The sequence below is a fragment of the Diabrotica undecimpunctata genome, chromosome 9 (genome assembly GCF_040954645.1).
Source record: "Diabrotica undecimpunctata isolate CICGRU chromosome 9, icDiaUnde3, whole genome shotgun sequence".
Taxonomy (NCBI): domain Eukaryota; kingdom Metazoa; phylum Arthropoda; class Insecta; order Coleoptera; family Chrysomelidae; genus Diabrotica; species Diabrotica undecimpunctata.
The window spans coordinates 83,793,265-83,821,072 of record NC_092811.1 but is presented as its reverse complement, the minus strand read 5'-3'; the positions used below and the strand labels follow the sequence as shown (position 1 = coordinate 83,821,072).

Genomic DNA, 27,808 nt, shown 5'->3' with positions numbered 1-27,808 from the left:
TAATTTCTTCAATAGATATTTATTCAGTGTGATACAAAATCATAAAACGATTTCATTTTATAAAGCATTATCAGGATTCCACCCGGGGTTTTTAAGTTTCTGTGGGAAGCTATTCAAAACTTCCATATCAGCTTGTGGTATTTCAAAATTCAAATCTAGATTAGATTCCATATGTTTTCTTGATAGTGATTTTGGAATAACTGCAACATTTTGTTGTACGGCCCAACGCAACAACACCTAAAACATAAATTTCATATTTGAATTACATTAAATCAAAGAAACCGAAAAGTTTGAGTTCTGAATAATTTCCATAATGATATTTCTTTGTTTTATTTTTATATAAATGATATTTACGTAACACGGATAACTTAAAAGCTATAGTTAAAAATTTTGAACAAGTTAATTTTGTAGCCCATTTTCTTTTAATTTTTTATGAACGAATCATCTTACCTGTGCCTGGTGTTTCCCTAATTTTTCAGCAATTTTTTTTACTTCAACATTATTTATTAAATCTGTATTGCCGGTTCCTCCAATTGAGAAGTATCCTTGAAGAAGAATTCCATTCTGTTTGCAAAAGTTTAAGAGATCATCTTGATGATAACGTGGATTCCACTCTACCTAAAATTAAACTAGAAAATTAATAATGGGTTAGGGTGGACGATGGTTAAATCAGTCATTTTCTAAATTAACCTTTAATTTTTATTAGTTTTCTAAGTCATTTATGATCATTGTGATGCTAATTACAATTAAATTTTGGATTCTTTATTCGTTATATCTACATAGATATTAACTTCTGTATCATCTCGTTCAACACTATTATTGCCAACATTGTTGGATAAGGCAACAATACTGTGAGAAAAAAATATATAACACTCCCTTGAATGTTGGACTACATATTATATGAACCAGACGCAAATAATGAATAATCTGGAGCAAAATCCTAATATTGCTGTTAATAGAAGAAATATTAAGCAGACTGCATCGGATAAGTACTTGAGACATAAAATTCGGTTGCGCTGAAATAACCAGACATGTAAGCTCCCACATCGCATATGATTAGCCTGATCAGCGTTTGGTTAAATAAACTATGTATTTCAATCGGACCTACCGATATGCCTTTGTCAAGTTTGTATTACCTGTACTCACTTATGGAGCGAAAACATTAGCACTCACAAAAACGGTAGTGAACAAGATTCGCGGGACTCAGTTGGGTGTCTCTGTGAGAAATCTAATCCCAAACGAAGAAATACGTCGTAGAACAAAAACAACCGACGCTAGGAAAAAATCGCGTCGCTAAAATGAAATTGGTAGAACACGTCGCAAGACTATCAGATATCAATACAATCATCAATAGATCTAGTGTTAGCAGTAATCTTTGAAGATGCAAGCCGCATAAGACAGAGACAGATAAAAAGAGCTGAGGGAGACTTATGGTCGGACTTAGGTTGATGATGATCATTATTTCTTCGGTAGTAATCTTGGAAATCTTTAAATCTGTAGTATCTGGTGTTTAGGCTTTGTCAAAATATAACAATACAATTAAAACGATTTGCAAAAGGTTCTCTCAAAATACTACTTCAACGACTCTGAACGACTTAAAAATTCAGAAGAAGAGTTTACGGAAACAAAGACAAAATCATAAAATGCCTTTTAAATAGCTGTAAGCTCTACAAATTTTGTAAAACTACTAAAAGCTACAACTTGTTAGTGGGTGCAAACAGGCTTAAATACTTGGAACTGTGAACACTATCTTATGCAACTGCCGAAATATAAAGTTGAATCCATGATTATTTACCCGTGCGTTATTAATACGTCAGAAAGAAGACGAAAACGCCACTCAACCTCCAAAACTCATACGATCAAGCTGAATTTTGCCGAGAATATTAATTTTGGGACCCCAAAAAAGATGCAAAAAAGTTTACCACTTTTACCCCTGGGCCTTCCTCTAAATCCCCGCTCGTAGGGAGGTAAAAACGCAGAAAAATCGATTTATGAAGAATCTGTACGCCGCAGAAAAAAAATATTTTAAATAAAAAATGTAGCTGAGATAATTTTAAACAACAATGTTTATTATCACTTTTTTTGTAGAATAAACCGTGCTCTTAGAAACAACGCTTGAAGCGATCGTCGATTTTGAATGTCAGTTACGTACGCGAAATCAATGTTTAATAAAATTTGTATCAGCTCGATAGTAAAAATTCGATATGTTTTGATCCAAGTGTCCTATCGACAAAACTCAAGATCAGAACACTTCAACATAGTGAAATCATGAATAAACAACTTTCCGCTAAATGGTTAAAATCAGACGATATACATTGGTTGAAGAAATACAATGTTAATTTTGATGAACATTAGTAGTGTTGCCCAAAATCGGTCTTTGTCTTGTTCTTGGCTTTTCGCAAGACCAAGACCAAGGCCGCCTAATTTTAGCAAGACCAAGACCAACACCGACCGTGCAAAATTTGAGCAGGAACAAGACGAAGCCTGTAAGACTCTTGCGTCTTGCAGTTAGGACTGAGTATCGTTTTAGGGAGTATAGTAGTTCGTATATATGCCTAGAGACTCTATGAGACGCAAAAAAAATATGTAGCAATTTTTTTTTAAATTGGACTTTACGAAAAATACCATAAACATACATAGCGAATCAAAACATTCATTAAAAGAACACTTGAAACTCTTTAAAAATATGTCACCTTAGCTGATAAAAAACATAATAAGGTTAGCATAACTACTGTTAAGAACACCCACTTAATAATTCAATTTTTTTCTTCATTATAATTTACTTAGGAGAAATCTAAATAACACAAATCTTATTGGCCTAAGACCATGGACGTATAAACACAGATGGACTCAGTTATTTACATAAAATTGTGAAGCCAAAATTATTTGACTAGGTCACATTCTCAGCACCTTCAAATGTTGTCACATTTTTTTATTAAAATATCTTATTCACGTATCGCTGAAAATATTACTATATTTATTTTATACTCTACAGGTGCTATCAAACCAAAATAATAATTTATTACTTATATTAATATATTTAATTGTAATTAAAACATCAAATGTGCACATAGTGTGCATATCATTTAATAATAGCGTATAACAGATATCAACCAATTATTTTATATGTAGAAGCACTGAAACCTATTTATTAATGGCAACGGTGTTTACATTTCTCTGTCTTATGGCTCTACGTCAAACTTCAAATGCTGTTCCATGTCATGTCCATGTTTGTTTACTTTTTACCCAAGATGAGGAAAAGTTGTTTTTCGATATTTTGGCTGTATTTTAAGTGATATTTGTAAATAATGAAATAAACAAATTATAATAATGGTGCTACAGTTTTGCATTTGCAAAAAAAACGAAATATTTACATCCCAATGTCTCATTTAATTTGTAAGTACTGTTTGTTTACATTATTTAAGATGAGGAACTGAGGAAGCCTGTGTGTTTACATTTTAAAATATGTCTTTCATAGGCGTACCATTGGGTTTATTCATATTAATTAATGTATTGAACAAGATATTAGTTCATGAAATTAGTATAGACATTTTTAAATTGTAAGTAGACATCATTTGATTAAAAAGATCTGTTTAGTAGCTTTTTAATTTAATATTTCTCATGAATTAACAATAAATTAGTGAAATGAATAAAACTCATTTATTTTTCTATGTAGGTTTCCAAATAATATTGATTAATGATGAAACTTACTCTAAACTTCAACAGAGAAAACAGTATAAAAAAACATTTCAAAAGCATCCTGTTTGGTTATTTAAACTTGTAAGGAAGCTGAAAAATATTTCAGATTTTTTAATAAAACTATAAATATCTACAACAGACTAGTTAAAAACCTTATGAATATTTTGATTAATAAAACCATACAAAATGTCCCACAATCAATCTATGAGCATTTTGGTGACCATATGTATGATGAAGATGAAATCGATGGTCACTCTATGCAACTTTTAAAATTGGTTCTTGAGAAATATTTTAAAATTGGAATTCATCATGAAACGAGGACTACTTTAGATGCTAACACCGTGCGCATAAGAAGCGTTCTTACTAAGACTGTTTTATTTCGCAATCAATAAAAATTTATTTTTATACCAACGTCTTCTATTATGTCTATTTACCATTTTTACTTTAATATTTCTGTTCGGTAAATAGCTTTCCAATAATTTATACATTTTCGCGCCTACTTTTTAATAAGTAGGTATATTTGCAAATAATTTTATGTCAAATGCCAGCAAGAGCTTTGGAATGATCAATAAATAATTTTGTAGCAGAAACCCTTACTACGTGGAATCTATTGATATTGTATTAAAACAAATTTGTCACAATTTGAAAAAATATGTTTTAACACATTATCAATAAATATAGGTATGTACTTAAATTTGACAAATGTATATTTTTTAATTGTTTTTTTTTATCGTAGGATTATTTGATACCTATTAAAAAATTAACTTGAGCTCAACTATATTTTATTGTATTAATTTTAAAGCAAATAAAATTGTATTTTATTTTTTCTATAAAAACGTGTTTTTATACATTATTACTACTTCCAATTATTAACGTCTGAATAATTATCGCCGCGAGTAAAAATTCAAGCACGCTTATGCTCATTGAGGAAGTATCACAGTCTATCGATACCCGTTTTACTCCCCTTTACCCTCTTGTCCATTAATATCGAAGCTTTAAAACAGTGTGTGTTTAAGGTATCTTATTGCTGGGTCCATCTATGTTTATACGTCCATGCCTAAGACTAAACATCATTTCTGCTGAGTGTGCGATGAGGTCATCATTCAGGTTTAAACAAAATGCCGAAATATTTAAAGTAACGAACTAACGATATATAATTCTCTATTTGGTATTCGGTACTTAGGGCACAGTTTAATGCGCAAAAGCATTATTTTTAAGAAATATACTCTGCTTAGGGTAATGGATAGTAACGAATATAAAGTAACGAGTAGTTACTTTTTCGACACCACTTAACTTCATTCCCAATTGAACTTTCTTTTGAGTCTAATGTAATAATTGCTTTTCATCTAATCCTTGTGGTTCTCGGAGTAATTTGACATGAGTGACGAAGATTCAAATAAGTTAAGTAATAAGTTAGTTAAAATAAAAACAAGTGAGACATTGAAGAGGAAGTTTCAATTTGCTTCTGAAGCAGCTGACGTGCCATCAAATCTGAATCCCATACTCGACTGTTCAACGAGATGGAATTCCACACATGATATGATTGGATTTGGTTTAAAAGTAAGAACTGGCATTAACATATTGTGGACATCTGTCACCGAATTGAATGATTTCCAAATCACAGATAGTGAATGGCAAATACTCGAAAAATACATAAGTTTCTAATAAACTTTAAACTTTTGTCAACGAAACTTGGTAGAGAAAAATATATTAGAACTATAATCATTGTATCATTTAATCTCTTCGATAAAATTGAATCTATCATAAAACAATTCGATGAGAAACCTAATCGATCTCAATTGGATAAAAGGCTCATTCTGGGTTTTCAAGCAGCTCGAGATCAAATGCTATGACATTATAAAAAAGCAACTGGATTTATTGTATCTCTTTAATTTTAGACCCAAGGCATAAGGCTCGGACTTTTGACATGCCATTATGGGGAAAGCAAATTAAAACAAAAAGCCTGCGCAAATCTAATGAACTTTATAAAGAACATAAAACTCTACACTCAGTAAATAAATCTCTAGAATCGCCAAAAAATGAAAAGAAAGTATTTGAATATGATGAAGATGAAGACCTAATAGACTTTGAGAAACTATATGCATGTCCCTCGACTTCTGGATCTAGATCCTGTTATCAAGGCTTAGTTATTGATGAGTTAAAGGAGTAGGTATTTAAGTAAACTCAGAGCCGCCAGCTTGATAGACATTTTAGAGTGGTGGAGGACGCATGAGACACAATATCCGACTATCGAAGATGGCCCGTGATTTTCACTCAATACCTGTACCTGTCACTTCAGTACCCAGAGAGATTATTTTCTAAAGCATCAACAGTAATTAGAAAACACAGAAATAAGTTAAGTGAGGTGCCAGCCAGATGGTTACTTTGTATTAATTCTTGGTCAAAGGAATTAATATAAAGTAACAGTAATGTCAAAGGCTATTTTGTACTGTTCTGTCATTAAATTTGTGTTGTATTTTGATTTATATAAATGGTAAGTTCAGTAAACTGGATTACTTTGTATTAATTCTTTGTCAAAAAATTAATATACAATAACAGTAATGTCAAAGCTGTTGCGTACTGTTCTGTAATTTAATTTGTATTTTATTTTTATTTAAATAAATGGCAAATTGTATAACTCTTTTATTCCATTTCATATAAGGTGTAAGTCCATCAATTCCTTTCTAGACAGATAATGTTCTTTAAAATACAGTCAACTTTATGTCATTAATTTGGTTCATTTGTGTTTTAACCATGTTTTAGCACATGTAAGCTTATTAAATGCAAACGTTTATTAAGAAACAGATTGACTTCCTTGGGACATGGTAGATAGCCCAGTTAGTTAGAGCATAGCACGGATCGCTTAGTTAGATCGTGGGTTCAATTTCCACTCGGTGTCAGTTGTTTAGAAAGATTTATTAATTTGGTTGGTCCTTATTATGACTGTTAATTTTTGCTTAAAATGTACCTACTCTGTTAAGTTGTTCTAAGATCTAAAGTAACATTTGATAAATAGCAATAGGCTAATGGGTAACTACGAGACTTACAAGACTCTTGCTGCAAGACCAAGATCAAGACCAAGACCGGGAGCCCAATACCAAGATAAAGACCAGGTATATTGGCGCAATACCAAGACTACGACTGACTAAGTCTCGTCTTATTCTTGCATTTGGACAACACTAAACATTAGTTAAAACCAGAATTGTTACAATTGGTCAAGATGAATCGACAAGAAAATATATATTGTAGATGAATTGATACGCGAACATGGACACGAAGTGCTTAGATTGCCACTGTATCACCCAAATTTTAATGCTATCGAATTAGTATGGGCAGATTGCCAGACTAACTATAATACATATATTCAAAAAGCAATCGAAAAGTGTAACGATGTCTCCTGGACAAAGTTTGTAGAACATACTAAAAAATTAACTGAACAGCGGTTTATTATGGGAGAAAATATGTGTAATATTAATATTTACCTATTACATCAACATACTGTAAATTTCAAACTGTAAAAAATCAACAAGAACGGCTACAAGGAAGTGGGTAGCTCATAAATCTCTGAAATGGTGGAGGAATTCACCAGGACAAAGACAGGCGAAACAGTTCATTACAGAACATTCGCCAAAATTTACGGCAGACCTAATAAGCAAAGACAGGAAAGCAGTCAAGGTCATAGTAGGTCTTCTAACAGGGCACTGTAAGCTCAATAGGCACTTGAAGCTGATGGGATTATCAGATGATGACCTGTGCAGATTCTGTCACCTCGAGAAAGAAACAGCACAGAGCACATTTTATGTCAGTGTGACAGTCTGGCAAATGTGCGGTTCTTTGCATTAGGAGAAGAAAATAACTAATCTATAAATAATCTAATCTACTGTAAATTTAATATTATTGTATATTTAATTTTATTTTTTTAAATTGTTTATTTATTTATTATTTACTAATGCTGTTAAAAGAATTTATTAAGCTACCTACTTCAAATATAGCTGTAATTCTGTACCAAATTGTTAAAGCAAAACTAACATTATACATTCTATTTATTTGATAACGTCAAATAATATAATATAATCAGTGATCGGAGCAGTAGCCACTTTCTGTCACTTGCTATTGCTTGGAGTAAATTTTCGACTTATTTCGTATGCTTTAAATGATGACTCACGGGTAAAGAACCGTGGACTCAACTGTAAAAAGGTATCTTTGTTATGGGTACCAGGGCATAAATGATTTGTTTGGTAATTTAAGATTTCTGAAAGCCTTGTTAAAGAAGGGGTTGGTACTCCTTTTATCGGAGCAGAATTCTCCTGTGGTCTACCAAAGAGCCACAAAGTGGAAAATCTTCCAAAATGGAAAAAGGTACATGGTTTAGCTTACTGGGAAAATTCTAGACTAAACGCAAACAACAAGGTTATTACGACTTCTGCGGACAACATAAAAATACTTTTTTAGTTTCAAAAAAACTGAACTCAGTTACAAACAAACTAGGACATCAATGGAAATAAATATAACAGAGATAGAATAAGAGAGAGAAAATAGAAGTAAGCGTGTATTATGTAGGAGAAAAATTCCACCGAAACTTTGGAAATCGGCATTCATGATTCCAAGTACGTATCCTAATTTTTCTAACTGGTAATGGTATTTCTCCTAAAATAGTCCTTACATGGAAACTGAACTTTAGCTCTGTTTGCTATAGGAACATTGTACCTCGAAAAATGCCATCATTGGTGTACAATTTTTTTGTGTTGTAGAATTTTTTAATTATTATGGTCTATAAAGATTTTAGGACATTGGATATCCGAATTCTTTTTCTATTAATACCATGACTAGAACGATTTGGCCAATAAACTACGAATGCAGCTAAATTGTAGTATTATTCCGAATCCAGTTACATTTTTCTGTACAGACCAGGATCCTTACTGTAAAGAGTGCACTTTCAACCTACAACCAATGTTGTTTTTTTTTATTTCGCTTCTATTTATATGGAATACAGGGAATGAAAATATTCACATTAGTCAAATTACTCGAATATAAGACGGCCGTACGGACAGCCATAATGTACGGCAGTTGAATGTAGGTTGATGAATTTAGAATATTTAAATGATAACAATGCACTGAAAATGAGTATGAATACATAAAATTATTAAAGATTTACATTCAATACCTGATTAACTGCAACTTTAACACCGTGATCATTATTAACTAGTTCAGTTAAATGATGAACATTGTAGTTTGATACTCCAATATTTCTAGTTAAACCATTTTTGACACCCTTAACCAATTGTTGCCAGCTTTCGTCGCGCAGGGCTGAATAATTTTCCTTCTTGGGCGATGGAATTCCAGGAAAATGAATCAAATATAAATCCAAGTAGTCGCAGTTAATAGTCTTTACTGATTTCTCCAAGGCAGCGTAGGCATTTTTGCCAAGAGTTTCGGCTCGTGCAGCTACAAAATTTAAAAGCATTTTATTAAATTATTTAAATTTATCAAAAACAAATATAATAAACCTATTTAACTTAATGAATTTTAAAGGTCTCTATAACCAGAATTTGATCAATTTAAAGAAGTAACTTAATTTTATGTAATTGATAGAACTATCCGCAAATAAAGTTATACAAAAGCATCTTATCCAGACCATATTAAGGTACTGTAAGCACCATTGACATAGATCCAGTGCAGATCTTTAGTTTCATACTGATTCGACCTGAGCGTCTTTACATAGTTATTCACTTCGTCAGTAGCGCTGCGGTAACCGTTAGGTACATAGCATCTTCACCTATAGCAGCCCCTCCTTAATTTTTTATTGTATAGTCCTACCAGAGATCTAAGAGACTCATTAATATTTATTATCGATAAGTGTCTACAGCAAGGCAGCGCGGGATCGCCTCTGGACAGAATCGTACTTTTATATTCGATTTGCATTACTTATTCGATTATTAGGTGTGTTTAAAAGCGGTCTTTATCATTGTCTACTAAAGTTATAATAGCATCCAAAAATAGAAAAAATATTTCCAAAATTGAGGTGTGTCTGCTGGTTTTATACCGTTATCAACTGAATTTAAAAATATTTACGTAATTTACGTATACATAGAAAGTTTACAATTTATAAATTTAATTCAAAAAGTACTTATATTTAAAAAAAATACATGGACAAGTCAGTTTCACTATCACTGTCGTTATCTTGATCTATAATAATTGTTTCTTTGAGCAACCTATCTGTATTTATATAAGATCTTTTTCATCTTTAGAACATGGACAATACTATTTTTCCAGCTGTCATTGGCTATTTTCTCCATTTCTTATTCAATTAGACAAACCACAAATGAATTTAGGGTGGGCGAAACATTACTTCTCCTTACGGATGCTTTTAGCTCATGCCATATGTGTTGAACTGTTGTACAACAAAAGCTCCATCAAATAAAGGAAAACGTGTTACAATAATCCATGCAGGAACAAAAAATGATTTTATAGCTAATGCTTTAGCCTTGTCATGTAAAAACATTAAGGACTCCCGTGTCGACTATCATGATGACACCACGTCAGAATTAGTTGAAAACTGGTTTTCAACGAAGTTATTACCAAATATACCACCAAACAGTGTTATTGTGATGGACAATGCCAGCTACCACAGTCGTAGGTTGAATAAAGTTCCATGTTCTAATGACACCAAACTTAGAATTAAGGAATATATACTGGAAAACGATATATATTATGAAGATAATTATTCTAAAAACAATTACTTAAAACTTAAAACCATTTTCCATCAGAAAACAATATTATTGCGACAGTTTGGCGGAAGAAATGGGTCATACAGTATTAAGACTTCCTCCTTACTATTGCATGTTCAATTCTATTGAACACATATGGCATAAGCTAAAAGCACTGGTAAGAAAAAGTAATGTTTCGCTTACCCTATTTAGAAATGATAAAGTTTTGTAAATATGTGAATGTAGTGTATGTAAATATTTTTTCAACCATTATAATTTTAGTAGACAATGATAAAGACCGGCTTATAAACACACCTAACAATCGAATAAGTAAGGCAAATCGAAAATAAAAGTACGATCCTATCCAGAGGCGATCTCCCGTTGCCTTGCGGTAGACACTTCGTTAATAAATATTAATGACTCTCTTAGATCTCTGGTAGGACCATCCATCAAGAAATTAAGGAGCGGCTGCATACGTGTAACAGAATCTACTAAGTATACGAGGTGCAAATGCAATACGTCGTAGTATTTTAATACATAACATTTTAACCTCCGTACATTTTAATAAATAATATACGGTTCTCTACAGCGAGCCATCTGCAACAATAGGTGTATTCACGATGCGTTTTTTCAAATTAAAATTTGGTCAGCACAAATTATCCGATTCGTTAATTCTTTACTCTATCAGTGGCGTTTCATGAAGGTATTTGAAAAGTACTGTTTACATCGAAAATTAAATTTGCCTGAGAAATATATTTAAAAAAAATGAAAACCTATTCACAACAAATTCTAGACAAAATAAATCTATTGTAATTTTTCTGAAAACTTGATCGTCTTCGAGTTATAAACAATTTAAAACTCACAAAAAATGCAAAATTGCGATTTTCAAGGCTTAAAAATACAAGTAAATTTAAGTTCAAACCTTTGATCATTTTTCGATACGTACTTATTTAATTTTAAAACATTGTTTTTAATCTTTAATGAAGCCCTTATGAGAACAGGCGCCTGAGAAACAAGATCCATGGCATACATTTTTGCTGGTTTGAATCCCATTCCCCAAAAACCACAGAATTTTCATCGAAAGTTGTTAGAAGAAGAATTGAACTTGAATTTAGGCACTTGATAATTTCAAAAATAATATTATTTGTGGTTTTAAGCCTTGAAAGTCGTTGTTTTGCGTTTTTTTTTTAATTTTAAATTATTTACAACCCGAAAACGATTAACATTAGAGAAAACTTACAATAGACCTTTTTTCTTCATATTGATCCCAAAAACCGAAAAAATATTTATCTGGCCGAAAAAGTTATTACAATTTGTTTAAAAAAAATTGTTTAAAAAAATTTGAACGCCTGGTCCACTTTCTTCAATGCTCTAAAGAATTTGCAGAAACATTTCTCGAAGCATGTTGGAGTACGTGTCTTCATGATAGCCTCCTATTTTCATTTTACAGAAAACCAGTATCGCTGCCGCCGGTATGGGCGACAATTGAACGCTGGCTCTTACTTACCAATCCTATCAGTAAACCTTTAATTGGACGAAATTTAAAATAATTACGTCGCCATTTGTACATGCGTCATGACGGTATCACATACCTTCCGGTAATTTGCTTTTTCTCTTCTGTATGAATCATTTTTGACAATGAGTCATTCTTTTCAATTAATGGTTGGACTATAGGTTCTGTATTTCTTTCTTATAACCTTTACTTTAAGTGTTTAGGTCGTTTTAAAGTAAGTTTACGATATAAAAAATTAGTAAAAAAATAGTGCTGTAATAACAATCATAATAATGTATAACAATCACGTAAACTAATTTTTAACGTTTACAATGAAATACGCAAAAATAAAACAATCAGAAGCAACAGAAAAAATTGTATGTGTTTCCACAAGCAGAAAATGTACCAGAAGAGTATTTGGTACATGTTTACCACAATACTTGATAACATCGTGTGAAAAATTAAAAAAACAAATAAAAACAAACGTGCAAAGACTGGCTTACGTGGTAATCAGCAATTAGATCGCGTCCAAAAATTACAAACACTTTTGTAATTTACAATGGTAATCCTGGTTCCTCAACACCACGTAAAGAATTTTTACTGATGCTATCAATGTCCCTTGTGAATGCATATCAAAAAGAGGTTTCATCAATTTGCCTGAGGTTGCAAGAAATCTGTGGTTTGCAACCACAACAAAGAACATCAGAGAGGGTGTCCGGAGCCATTGGTCGCTGAAATTTGTGTGGTTGGAAAAAGAACAGAAAAATGAAATACTTTTGTCATCATTGTGGAAAATATCTAGGTTTACAACACGTACATGCTATGTGTGCTACCTGTGTTGAAAATTTGCGTTAAGAATATATTCAGATTTTTTGGTATTTTTCAACAAATATTTTTTTACTTCCTTGTTTTGGCCTTTTAGTGAAACTGTTTTTTATTGCATTGAAACATGAGCCTGAATAAACAAAAAATGACAAAAATTAAAATTGTTGGAAACTGAATAAAGCGAACCCGGAATTCTAGACTGTGTGCCAGCACTTACGTCTTAAATTTTGCTGTGAATAATGGAACATATTGTCTGAAGTGGCAGATTCGTTTTAGTTAACTGTATAAATACTTGGTACTCTTTTTGGAAATTAATCAGATAAATTTCTGATCTTAGTTCCGAAATGGATTTCTTAGTAGTCTATATCTTCTGGACTAAATCGTAGGTATAAAGATTTTTCAGGTTTTCGAGTCCAAACAACCCCTTTTAAATCAACAATCTACTAAAATATTAAAAAGAGTAATATCAAGAATGTGTATAACCTTACCAAGTTTAGATGTTATAAAAATATCCTTTCTGGTTAAATTATGTTTTGGCAACAGTTCCTTTAACGCCTTTCCAATATCTTCTTCGTTGCCATAAACAGCTGCTGTATCTAAAAACGAATATCAAAGATGCAGTTTAAGTCTAAAAAAGACTTTTTATAATTTTTAATGGAAATTAACTAAAAGGGTTACTTACCAAATAGTCTGTAACCTGCTGCTAATGCGTCGTCTAAGGTATTTTTAACTAATTCTGTACCTAAAACTTTGCTGGTACCAACTAAAAAAAAAAAACAAAAGAATAAATATTGCAATTTTCTTGATTTTAATTAAAAAAATAAGTTAAATTTATCTAAGAATTATTAGCAATCTTTACTAGAATCAAACATCGTCTATCCGTACAGAGGCAGGAGAATCCTATGATATCAAAATCAAACGTAAGGTCCGACAAGGTACTAGCACCTCTGCTGTTCAATATATACTCTGAGGAAATCTTTTAAGAAGCAGTCGAGGATATTGGAGCCGGAATTAGAATTAACGTAGAGTGTATCAATAACCTCAGATACGTGGATGACACGATGGTATTCGCTTACAGATATGAAGCTCTCCAGGAGTTAATGAATAGAATCACAGAAATAAGTCTGATATTTTCTGATATGAGATATGGACTTGCACTAAATATTAAGGCAATAAAATGTATGATGATTTCTTAGAAGGAACAGCAAATTGGAAGAATCAGTGTGAAGACTTAACCAATAGAAAGGGTAAAAACATACATCTACTTTGGTACGAACGTCAATGAAAATTGGGAACATTTCCCCATTACCCCAGCTATTTCAAGGTAAAGTCAATTATCTGGGTCATATAGTCAGTAAAGAAGGAGTGGCCGTGGATAAGACAAAAATAGATTCCATTAAAGAATGGCCAGTACCAACGGACAAACATCAAGTGAGAAGTTATCTTGGACTATGTACTTACTACCGGAGGTTTATTAAGAAGTTTGCAGATATCGCTAAGCCATTAACGCGACTTACAGAGGAAGCAAGAGACTACCGCTGGGATACAGACTGCCAAAATGCCTTTGAGACCTTAAAAAAGCATTTAATCACAGCACAAATTTTAGGATATCCACTGCCAGAAGGAGAATTCGTCTTAGATACAGATGCAAGTAATGTGGGAATAGGGGGAGTACTATCTCAGATTCAAGGAGGACAGGAACGAGTCCTTGGATATTTTAGTAAAGTTCTTTCAAAACCTGAGCGGAATTATTGCGTCACGAGAAGAGAACTTCTAGCAGTAGTCAAATCAGTAGAGCACTTCTATCAATACCTCTGTGGAAGGAAGTTTTTAATCTGAACCGACCATGCCGCCCTTAAGTGGTTGATGCAGTTTAAGAATCCAGAGGGTCAGATAGCCAGATGGATCGAACGACTCCAAGAATACGATTTCAAGATTGAGCACCGGGCCGGAGTTAGCCACAGAAACGCTGATTCTCTTTGCAGAAGGCCATGCCCAGCAGAGTGTTCCCACTGCAACAAAACGGAATCCAAGGAAGCAGCAGTGCTAAGAACAACGATGATCAACGACAATTGGACGCCTACTAAGATAAAGGAAGAACAAGAGAAATATCCAGATATATAAAAAATACTGCAGTGGTGTCAGAAGTGAGAGTTATTAATTTAAAATAATAAAATTATATTTAGAGACATAATGAAGTATTTAAGATGAATTGAAAATTGACTGAACTTCATAATGTCTTTTAATTTTACTTCACAAACAATAATATATTATCTGTATGCCCTAATATTTGCCACTGTTGCAATATGTATGAATTAGCATGTAGTTTAAAGAGTATTTTAAGTTAATTGCTCTCTTGTGATTTGGGCTCAAATGGGAGATTTTAAGAGTAGAAAATACAGACAGAATACAAATATAGAAATTTAATATTCATTGCAAATTATTATAATTATTATTATTATCATTTGCTTTTTTAATGTATAATAGGAACAAATTTAGTACAGTTTTACCAAACTGAGAATGTATTGAAAAAACATATATTATATTAAAACATTCACACATTTTGCTGATAATATATTTGCGTATTTTTATTTTATTTTGTATCTGACTTCGTAGAATTCACAATATTATATTCTAAGAATCGTTACAATTTTATTATGCAATAGGAGTAATTACTTTCAAGATACGAAGTATTAAATTATTAAATAATGAAAACAAGATTATTTGAATTTTTAAATAAATATTAGTATATAAATATATTTCACACTAGATCTCGGGGTCTACGCCAATATGAAATGAATACTATTAGCTTTTTAGTTTTAACAGTTTAAATTTTAAGAAACTATTTATTTTGTTTGTCTTTAAATGTATCATTTTGATCTGTTCAATGCCACATATTAACATTACTATTATGTTAGTGGATCACTGATCCCACCCACGAGAGCCTCTGCCAATAGACTAAAGAACTAAGGATTTTTAAGGATATCTAATAAGTGCTTTTTTCCGTGCCGGTCTCAGCTTGCGTAGAGGAGGGACTTTGAATTGAGTAGGAGCCTATCAATACTTTGCGTAAGACAGACTGGGCGGGGAATGTCCTCAACCCCCAATGGCTGATAGGGAATGTTCCTGCAGATATGCAGGGCAGGTAAGAATAAGGCTTAACCAAATAAGTACCCGCGGATCAACTGAGGGCATGGCATTAGGCAGCAGTGATGTCATTACTGAATCAAGGCTGTTAGAATGACATCTAGCAGGTTTGACGACAGACACCCACAGGCGGCAATCCCATAATGATTTAACTGGCTGTGATACTGTGGTGCAGAAAGCAATGGGAAACTACTGCACTAAATCTCCCAAGAAAAGCTCCATGGCAAATACAAATCATACTACGGCCCCGAGTCTCCGGCGTCCCTTTAATGAGACAGGGGTGCTAAGAATCTCCGGAGGGAAAAAATAAAAATAAAAATAGATCATTAATAAAACATATTGCTACGTGGAATGTTAGAACTTTATATCAATCAGGAAAGCTAAAAAATGTACAACTCGAAATGAAACGTCTGGGCCTGCAAGTCCTTGGAATTAGCGAAGCTAGATGGACCGGATCGGGAACTGTAAAAAGTGGAGGTTATATTACTTATTACTCCGGAAAAACGGATGATGTTCATGAAAATGGTGTTGCTATAATTCTCGAGGAACGACTTGAAAACCTGGTTGACAAATTTGTTCCTCTTTCAGAGCGAATAATGATGATAACTATTAAAAGTAAGATTAATATAAACTTAATACAAGTATACGCTCCTACAAGTAACAGTACAGACAACGAAATTAATGAATTTTACCATGTATTAAAGCAAGCACTAAATAACACAAAAAACACGAAATCTGTGTAATAATGGGAGACTTCAATGCTAAAGTAGGAGAAGACTCCCGGAATTACTGGAGGATTCGGTCTTGGGGAAAAAACGAAAGAGGTGATAGATTGGTGGAGTTCTGCCAAGAGGAAAACTTTGTTATCACCAACACATGTTTTAAACAACCAAAAAGACGTCTCTATACATGGATATCACCGAGAGATGGCCATGGTAGTGTAATGCGTAACCAAATAGATTATATCATGATTAACAATAGATTTCGAAACTCATGTAAATGTACTAAGACATATCCAAGTGCCGACGCAGCCAAGAAATCACAATTTACTGGCATCTAGAATCAACCTAAAATTAAAGACAATCAAAAAGCCTTCCATTACAAAGAAATACGATAGACAAAAATTAAAAGAAGAAGAATTTAAACATCACTTTGAGCAGACAATGAACGAAAAAATTCGAGACAACATCACACAAGTATACAACGTACTAACAGTCGAAGAAAGATGGGATAACATAAAGACTGGTATCATCGATACAGCAACGCAAAGTGGAACTGTCACCCATTATAAAAAGCAAGCGTGGATGAAAGATGAAATAATCGAAATGATGGACGAAAGAAGACAGCTTAAAAATAGAAATAACTCAGAGTATAAACGAAAGCATAATCTGATTCGAAGAAAAATCAGGGAAGCCAAAGAGTTATGGATGCGAGCAAAATGTGAGGAACTAGAAGAATTGCAACGAAAACATGACGAATTTAACACACATAAGAAAATAAAAGAAGTTACAGTACACAAAAGAAATACACCCATAACATTAACGAATAATGAAGGTCATGCACTATCCCTAGAAGACGAAGTAATGGAGGAATGGGAAAACTACATTAAAGCATTACTTAAGGATGATCGAGGATCACTACCTAACTTAAGTGCAAATACAGGACCATCAATCTTAAAAGCTGAAGTGGAAAAAGCCATACACCAAGCCAAAAACAACAAAGCCAGTGGACCAGATCAAATATACAGCGAATGGCTAAAATTACTCTCAAATGACAATATAAAAGAACTCACTGTACTTTTCAATCAAAAATATGATACCAGTGAAATTCCATCGGACTGGTTAAAATCGATCTTTATTCCTCTACCTAAGAAACCAAACGTTAAAAAATGTAGCGATTGTAGACTCATTAGTTTAATGAGCCATGCCGTTAAAATACTTTTGCATATTCTTCTAAACCGAATTAACAACAAGTGCGAAGAAATAATTAGTCAAGAGCAGTTCGGGTTCCGGAGATGCCTTGGAACTAGAGAAGCACTATTTTCTATGCAAACACTCCTTCAACGATGTTGGGAGGTAATAAAACCCGTATATATATGCTTCATTGATTTCGAAAAGGCATTTGATCGCGTTCAGCATAGCTGACTAATTACCGCCTTGCAGAGCATCCAACTAGATGAGAAAGACATCAAACTTATTGCCAAACTTTACTATAACCAAACAGCCATTATTAATACCAACAACAGAGAATCAAAGCCAATCAGTATTGAACGAGGCGTAAGACAGGGCTGTGTACTGTCTCTCACCCTCTTTAACGTGTATTCTGAGAATCTATTTAGGGAAGCTTTAAAAGATCAAAAAGGAATTATCATAGGAGGAGAAATAATTAACAATATACGGTACGTCGACGATACTGTGATTCTAGCTGAAAACATCGACGATCTGCAGGAGCTAATCAATATTGTTGACATGGAATGCACAAATTGGGGACTGTCGATAAATATCGATAAAACTAAATACATGGTGACCAGTAAAGTGGATATCGGCGCAACCCAATTGATATTAAACCAACAACCGCTGCAGAGAGTTCAGAGATTCAAATACCTTGGATGTTGGATTACCCAAAATCTGGATCCATCCTTTGAAATTCGATGTAGAATTGAACATGCAAGAAACTCATTTCAAAAATTCAAGCCTCTATTATCCAATAACTCATTAAATTTGGAAATCCGTGAAAAGTTTACAAGATGTTACGTGTGGTCTGTACTTTTGTATGGATGTGAAACTTGGACTTTAAACGCCGATATCATGAATAAAATCGAGGCGTTTGAGATGTGGTTGTATCGAAGGATACTAAAAATTCCATGGACTAGCAGAACCAGAAACGAAGAAGTTCTTCGAAGAATGGGACATCAACGAACTCTATTAAATATTATTAAGAGGCGTAAACTAGAATATCTTGGACATATAATCAGAGGACCAAGATATGAGTTCCTTTGGCTAATTCTCAACGATAAAATCGAAGGAAAGGACGGAAGAAACTCTCTTGGTTGAGGAATTTGCGGCAGTGGACAGGTTTGACAGCGGACCAATTGCTACACGTAGTGCAAGACCGAGATCAGTATAACAGTATTATAAGCATGGTAGTCGACGACGTTCCGTAGGGATATGGCACTCTAAGAAGAATAAGTGCTTTTGATAAATTTGATGAAAAAAACATAAAAAAACCTTTAAAATTGAGTGTTTCTAACCAACAAAGCACCTGAATCTGATAACATACAAGCCGAAATATTGAAACTATTTAAAAACAAAAAACTCAAACTCCTAACGAATCTACTGAACAAAATCTATGAAGCTGCAGAATTTCCTACAGATTGGCTAGTTTTCACCTTTATTCTTCTCTCCAAAAAGGCAAATACCACCAGATGCTCTGATTACAGAATTATAAGCTTAATGAGCCATGCATTCAAAATCCTTCTTTCTGTTATTCACTCTCGCATATATAGAAAACATAAGCAGTGTTCAGTTTGGGTTTAGACAAAGATTTACGCCTAATTAAAAATTTATACTTCCAGCAAAGGGCAACTGTACGAGTAGACAACGAAACCTCACAAGAATTCACGATAAAACGGGGAGTACGTCAGGGCTGCATTTTATCACCGACGTTGTTCAATATTTACTCGGAAATGCTGTTCAGGGAAGCTATACAGGGATGAATGCCTTAAGAACCGGCAAAATAACGCAAAAGATAGAAAACATAATACGTTGTGAAATAAAAAGAGATGAAAGTAGTAGAGGTGAGAAATTATCGATATTGACCTATAATTTACTTTACATTACATTATAATTATCGAAAATTTCCCACCTTTAGAAGTTAGCTTATGAGCTGGTTGACTTCAGGCATAGTAATACGTACCACGTAATGTAAGTAAAAACAGTTTAAGTAGGAGTATTTTTTATCCAACATTAAAGTATTGATCAATAATAAACTATGATTTGAGACGTAGCATACACTCTTCTCAATACAGAATTATCATAGCTTGTTATTTTGTATTCGTCAACACAGAATTAATTATCAAATTACTACTAATTAAACTGTTTACTTACATTTGCTTTATTGCCTTCAATCAGTTCATAAGCTAACCTTCAACTAAATAGCTCATAAGCTAACGTCTAAAGGTGGGAAACTATCGATAGTCCTAATGTAATTTAATGTAGATTAGAGGTTTCTATCGATAATTTCCCACTTCTACTAATTTCATCTCTTTTTATTTCACAACGTGTTATGTTTTCTATCTTTTGCGTTATTTTGCCGGTTCTTAAGGCACTCATCACTGTATATGGTTTAAGAGTAGGTATAAAAATCAATGGTGAAATCATAAACAATTTAAGATATGCGGACGATACGGTTTTGATTGCTGATAATGCGGAGGATCTGCAAGTATTAATAGACCGTGTAGTGGAAGCCTGTGGCAGATACGACATGAAATTAAACTGTAAGAAGACCAAAATACTTTTAGTAAGTAAACACGACGTAATACAGCACGAATTCACAGCTAATAATAAACCCTTGAAAATAATCGACAAAATTACATACCTTGGATGCAGCCTAAATAAGGAATGGGACCACTCACAGGAAATAAGATGTGGTATAGAAAAGGCGAGAGCTGTCTTCAATCGCCTCAGGAAGATTTTATGTAATATGCACCTGAACATTGATATAAGAACACGAGTCTTGAGATGCTATGTATTTTCTACCCTTTTATATGGAGTCGAAGCCTGGACCTTGACGGAGGCAACATCCAAACAATTAGAAGCCTTCGAAATGTGGTGCTACCGCCGCATGCTCAGAATTTCCTATATCCATCATGTTACAAACAACACTGTGATCCAACGTATAAATAAATATCTGGAAATTATGCGTATCGTGAAAATTAGAAAGATGACATACTTAGGGCATGTGATGCGTAATGAGAAGTATCAACTAATTCAACTAATTTTACAAGTCAATATAGAAGGCAAAAGATCTGAAGGGCGCAGAAGGACATCGTGGTTGAAGAACATCAGACAGTGGGCAGGAATGACTACCATACATCTATTTAGAGCAGTTGTCAACAAAATTATATGGACCAACGTGATTGCCAACATCTACAGAGGATAGGCACCAAAAGAAGAATAATATCACAAATATTCAGTTTTCAAAAATTTCAAGAAGTTTTACTTCATAGTTGTTGTAAAATTGAAATTGTTTATCGCAAAAAGCTTTTATCTACAACGTTATTACGCGTAAATAATTAGGTCTAAATCAATTATGAAAGCACCAGATTAAAGAAAACGGCTTATTTTATTAAATATATTAAATTAAATCATTTAATGACTAGAACGTTTATGTTAAATATTGTAAAATAGGTTTGCAAAAGCACTGGTAGTTTAAGCTTATAAACAATTAAAATAACTCAGACGCAATAACATGTAGGAAGTTATTAGCCCTTTATTAGAAAATAGTTAGCCCTTTATTACAAAAATTCACCGGTGCTTTGTTTATAAACAATAACTAATTCAAAAAGAACCAGTTGAAAGATTAAAAGTTTAGAGAAAAAAAAATTAAAAACGATTCCTTTAAAAATGAGCCGTTCTTGATGCGCCAAAAATTGAGGGTTTAAAAGTGAAGCGCTTTTACAATTTCAAAAACTGAATTCACAAATTCAAATTTATGAAAGTCGTAATATATCCCGTTCTAATCAACGAAAATTAATGATTTTTTTAAATATATCATAAAAATGTATTTAGTTAATTTGTAATTTGTTTATTTAACCGAGTAAGTTGTTTAAACAATTTAAAATAAATATTTATTTTAAAATTTTACTTGTCTCTTATTATTAAAAAGTAGAAAAGGTTATGAAATAATAAGCAACTTAAATATTTATGTATTATACTTAGAGATAATATCTTTTAACAATAAATTTTACAAACATTATTTTTTTATTTGAAAATCAATTCTATATGGGTTAATTTTTGTTATTATGCTTACTATTTTTACAATTACTTTTTCTCAAAAACATTACAAATATATTTTACATAAATTATTTGTTATAAACTTTTATAATTATAAATAAAAATTATGGAAGTAATCTGTATATATAATTAAAATGTTACAATTTACATACTTAATTACATTTATACTTAATTACATACATTTATTTTTATTTATAATTATTAATTTATTTAAAATATATTTGTGACCTTTTTCAGTCAAGAAAAGTAATTGTAAAAATAATAAGCATAAGTCAAGAAAAATTAACTGGACAAATAGATTTGATTTTCAAATAAAAAACTATTTTTTTTCTAAAGTTTATTTTTAAAGGATATTATTTATACAAGATGAACTGAAAACTTTTGTTTTCAAAACTTCTACATAATTTATTATAAATTCTTATTACTACAGCTGTTTCAGCAGCGTGCCTTTCTCAAGTGATCTATTTTTGGTATGTGCTTACACTTTTTAGTCTTTAAATGAATAGGTTGACGAGGGGAGAACTGTTTGTCTCCAGCTGGTCATTCAGAAGTATGTCTGTATTTTTTAATTTGTTGATTTCCATAGATTCTAATAAAGATAGCTTAAGGCCTTTATTTTGAATAAGAATTTGAAAATCGGCATTAAAAGAATGATTATGATTTAGAAGGTGAAGTGAGTACGTAGAATCTGTTTCTATTATTGAAAGCCCTTTTATGTTCTGCTATACGTTTGTTAAAAGTTCTACTTGTTTGACCGATGTAAATTTTTGGGCAGTGGACACATTTAAGTTTGTATACACCACTGTCTAAGTGCTTTTTCCTTTAGCTCTTGTTTTTTTTTAATATATTTGCCAAGTTGTTGTTTGTTATAGAAGCTGGTGTTATTCCTTTCTTTTCTATATATTTGGCTATTTTTGTTATATTTTGCCTGTATATGTAATTGAGCAGAAGGTACTGGGTTTTTTCTCTGTTTTCTGGGTACTGGGATGTTTTCGATTTAAAATTTTATCTACTGTTTGTTAGTTGTACATATTGTTTACTGCTATTTGCTTAATGATGTTTAATTATATCTCAAAATGTTTTTTTGACATCGGAATTTCTATTAATTTATTTAACATGCTATGGTAGGCTTCCAGTTTATGTTGTGTAGGATTAGATGATGAATTGTGTATAGTCGTGTCCGTATGAATAGGTTTATGAAATACCGAGAACTCATCAGATATTATATATAACTATCATCATCATCATCATGCAACCTCTTCTGTCCACTGCTGGACATAGGTCTCTCCATTTTTCGCCACTCTTCACGGTATTATAACTATAATACATAAATATTTAAGAGATCTATCTTTTCATAACCTTTTTTACAACTAATATTAAAAGAAAAGTAAAATTTTTGTAAAATTGTTGAAACAAATTACTTGGCTAAAGAAACAATTCATAAATTGTCAGTATTCACATATATTCAACGAGGGTACCTCAAATTTAAAAAACATAAATTTTCGTTGATAACAACTAGAGATATTGCGACTTTGATTTTGAATTTATGAATTAAGCTTTTGAAATGATAAAATCTAGAAATTAAAAAACTGCTAACCCGTGTTCTAGGGGTCGTATGACGTTGAATTCCATTTTAAAATTGGTGTAAAAGTGCCCACATTTCTAATAAAAAAGAATTAACTTTCTATATGTTGATGAGTCTGAGCTATTTTAAATGTTTATACACTTAAAACACACAGTCCTTTTTAAACCTATTTTTACAATATTTAACATAAATTTTTTAATGATTAAAAAATTCAATTCGATAAAATAAGTGTTTTTCTTCAGTTTCTTACTTTCAGGATTTATGTAGGCGCAATAGTTTACACATAATAACGTTGTAAATAAAATCACATATCAAAATATACATCACCTATTGACAATCAATGGTAACGTGATACAACAAGTAGAAAAAATATTAGTACTTAGGAACTTTAATCAATGAAACCAATGATCATACTGCAGAAATAAACAGGCGAATAGAGATTGCTAGATCAGCATTTATACGAATGAAGTCACTAACGTGCAAAAATCTAAGTTTGGAGATCAGACTACGTACCATTCGCTGTTATATTATATTTTCAATATTATTATATGGAGCTGAGACTTGGACATTAAAAAAATGCAATTTAAAAAGAATCGAGGCTTTCGAACTCTGGTTATACCGCAGAGGATTAAAAATATCATGGACTGATAGAATTACAAAAAAGAAGTACTGGAGACGGTTGGTAAAGAAACAGCACTAATCACCACTATACAAACCAGAAAACTAGAATACCTAGTCCACGTGATGAGGGAACCAAAATATGAAATTTTGAGACTCATAATACAGGGAAAGATTCAAGGAAGAAAATCTGTTGGCCGAAGGCAGAACTCATGGTTTGAAGAATCTACGTGATTGGTATCAATGCAGATCGATTTATTTGTTTAGAGCAGCAAGTTCAAAAATAAAAATAGCCATTATGATTGCCAACCTCCGTAGGGAGACAGCACTCTAAGAAGAAGAAAAAGCTGTCTTGGAAAAACAGTTTCAATTTTACAATAGCTGTTAAGTGAAACTTCTTGAAATTTTAATAACTGAATACATGTGATATTGTTTCTATTATTACACAAAATTAAATTTTTTGTGCACTTTAGAAAAGATATTAATAATTTTCAAAAAATCGACTTTTGAAGCTATTTTTGAAATAAAAATATCTTTACAAGCTCTTATTTTAAAGAGTTTTTTATGCTTTTTCAGTAAAATTTTGTCACTTTTCCATATAATTTCCCGGTCTTCACCTTTAGTATTTAAAAATAAATAGCAATCTTACTGTACATGCATATAATGTTTATGAGTAAAAAATGGTGTTTAATCTTTTGAATATTTGGTTTATTACATATTATTATCACCAAATTTATTATAAGCAGTTGTTCTTCTTCTTCTTCAGTGCCTTATCCGGTCCGGATGTTGGCGATCATCAAGGCTATCATGGTTTTGTTGACTGCTCTGCGAAACAGCTCCGCTGAGGTCATCCCAAACCATTGTCGGAGATTTTTCAACCACGAGATACGACGGCGTCCCGGTCCTCTTCTGCTAAATACTTTACCCTGCATAACAAGTTGAAGAATTCGATATTTTTCTTCGTTCCGCATCACGTGGCCGAGGTACTCAAGCTTGCGTTGTTTAATTAAATTAAGCACTTCTTTTTCTTTTGTCATGCGCTGTAGGACCTCAACGTTGGTGACATGGTCCACATAAGATATTAGATATAAGCAGTTGTTAGACACCTGTATCAAGAAATGTCACGAAAAAGGAGTTTACAATGTAGCACAATTAAACCATTTGACGAAGCCGGCAGCTTTAAAGTCTTCTCCGTGTTACATAGTTTAGGATTTCCAGACTCAATATTTTCGAAACATTCCAGGATGCTGAATTATGCAAAGGAAAACTGATAAAAGAAATTAGAACTAGGGTATTGATTGCTACATATCCTGTTATATGAAGTTGAAGTTGGACAATTACGGCGCAACTGAAAAAGTACTTCCCAGCTTTGAAAGTTGTTGTTATCGAATAATCTGGAAAATATCATGGACACGACATGTAATAAACATGAAATCCTTAAGAAAGATAAAAAAGAAATACTCAACACTATGAAGTGCAGAAAAATGAGCTAGTTTGGTTACATACTAAGAAATAAATGTATCGAAGCGATTGGTTACACAAGGGAAAGCGGAAGCAAAAAGAGGACCGAGGAGACGATGCACGTTCTGCGTCCTGCTGAAAAATTTGAGGCAGTGGAGTGGAAAAACAACAATAGAACTCTTTAGAACTGCCACAGACAGAGTAAAATGGACCGTGATGATCGCGATCAACGTCCTTAAAGGATGAGGTATACTAAAAAGACTGTTAATGACGCTATGTAAAACCTTGCTTTAACTGACAAATAACTAGGTCGATAATAGGTTATTGGCCACTAACCATTTACTTTCCTAATGTTTTATTGTTGTTTCATCCAATATCGATATTTCCACAGTTTTCATGATATTACTTTATTATTTAATACTCGCAGACTATAAACTGCAGTGACTTAACTAACACTCCTTGGTCTTACCCATTGCGTCCACTTTTTTGGTTATCAGTTTGCCTGACCTTTTCTTGATAAATGAAACATAAGTGCAATTCATAATTGTACTGGTAATTGTACTTTATAATAGATAATATTACATAACGTTAGTCTCTTTCCTACTTATTGAAAATTTTAAGAAAATTTAATTCTTTCTGTTAACTTATATAAATTTTTTTTCGAAATTTTAGAAAATGTAAGTATACAAAACTAATTAACCGACCTTTAAAAGATGAGTTCAATAAACTGTGTTATTCTAAAACTATTTTAAATCTTATTATTAACTAACTCTTGCGAAATTTTCCTATAGCGTGATGAAAAATGTTGACCAAGTAATATGTTAACTAAAAATTATAAAAACTATCTATGCCTTAGGCCTTCAAGATCGGTAAAATATTAATTATTTCCACTATATAAAATATGTAGGTACTTACATCCAATCAATGGCATTTGATCTCCATTAGGTAAAACGGCCTTTAAATCTTTTGATAAAACTGCACAACTAGGTTGATTATTTGCAAAAAATACTGACGCCCAAAATAGGACCGTAAAAAAGTTTACTTTAAGTTTGCAAATCATTCTTAAACGGACAAAATGTAAATGTTATCATCCAGATGTGTCTCGAGTATTTACTATTTTATAAGGGTTGAGGAGGTAAACAGTAGAGGTCATGGCAAATAGAGATTGGAAAATATACAAGGGAACATTGACAATTAGTGAGGCGGACAGTGTTTAAAAATATCTTATGAGTTTAATTTATCGAATCAACTAATAACTAATGCTTTTTTCGCATTTCAACTAATGTTTTACTTTAAAAAAATTGATCAATTTGTTCTTAAAGTTCTTCTCCATGTTTCGTAAATTTGTAAATCAGACGCTCAAATTCTCCAAATTTGAGCGTCTGATTTACAAATTTGGCGTCTGTAATAATCAAGATCATTGGGATATTTATTAAATAAAAAACTATATAATATTGATTATATTGACAATACTAAATAAATAACTGAATTTATTTTTATTGTTTCGTTTGTCAATATTATTTGAAATTTATAAAATCAGTAATTGTATTTAATCCAAAGTAAATTTTTAATATCATAATATATATATATATATATATATATATATATATATATATATATATATATATATATATATATATTATCATATAATATAATATCACTCACCAGGCTTCCGGGTTGAACCGCGTCGATTTTCACTACACCTTTTTCCTCTCTCTCTCTCTCTTCATCCTCTCTTATCTTTTCTTGAAGGCTTCCGTATGAGTCTTCCGAGCCTCCAGATCTCTTTACTACACTGTTCACTGGACTCCTGCTGCTGGATACGGCGGACAATTCAATTATAGCAGCAGCCTTCCGCCACTGTTTTTTGGACCACTTTCCGGGTGGGCGACTTAATGAACCTTATTTCGGGTATCTCGCGAAGATGATTATGCAAAAATATCTAATGGAAATATTTTTCCGAATAAACCCGAGCTTTTCACCTTGTCTAACAGTATTTGATCCCAATCGTAAGAATAAAATAAACACAAAAGACAAGATAAAAAAGGCTGCCCAACAGATTTAAAAAGAAGAGTTGTCATCGGTGTGTAGCTCGTCGATTTTTCTTTTAATGCGGACTTAATCCGTTAGTCAAACTTACGTTACTCGGATAGACCTTCTAGATAGATATTCTAGAATATTAGTATATATATATATATATATATATATATATATATATATATATATATATATCATATTAAAACAATCGGTGATCTAAACG

At 32.3% G+C, this 27,808-nt stretch overlaps 1 protein-coding gene across 1 annotated transcript; it reads right to left on the bottom strand.

Moving 5' to 3' along the window:
* Positions 1–26,664, bottom strand: LOC140449722 (glyoxal reductase-like). Its single transcript, XM_072543044.1, has 6 exons — positions 26,464–26,664; positions 13,406–13,486; positions 13,212–13,319; positions 8,864–9,144; positions 451–618; positions 1–237 (listed from the first exon to the last, which is right to left on the bottom strand). Exons 1-6 carry the CDS (start codon positions 26,606–26,608, stop codon positions 58–60), a joined length of 963 nt encoding a protein of 320 aa, XP_072399145.1. The 5' UTR covers positions 26,609–26,664; the 3' UTR covers positions 1–57.
* Between the last annotated feature and the right edge of the window lie 1,144 nt (positions 26,665–27,808).

Coding starts and splice junctions, on each gene's coding strand:
- LOC140449722 (XM_072543044.1), bottom strand. CDS start 26,608: ATGATTTGCAAACTTAAAGTAAACTTTTTTACGGTCCTATTTTGGGCG. Junction 13,487..26,463: donor TCAAATGCCATTGATTGGAT/GTAAGTACCTAC, acceptor TTTTTTTTTTAG/TTGGTACCAGCAAAGTTTTA. Junction 9,145..13,211: donor TTTTATAACATCTAAACTTG/GTAAGGTTATAC, acceptor TAAATTTTGTAG/CTGCACGAGCCGAAACTCTT.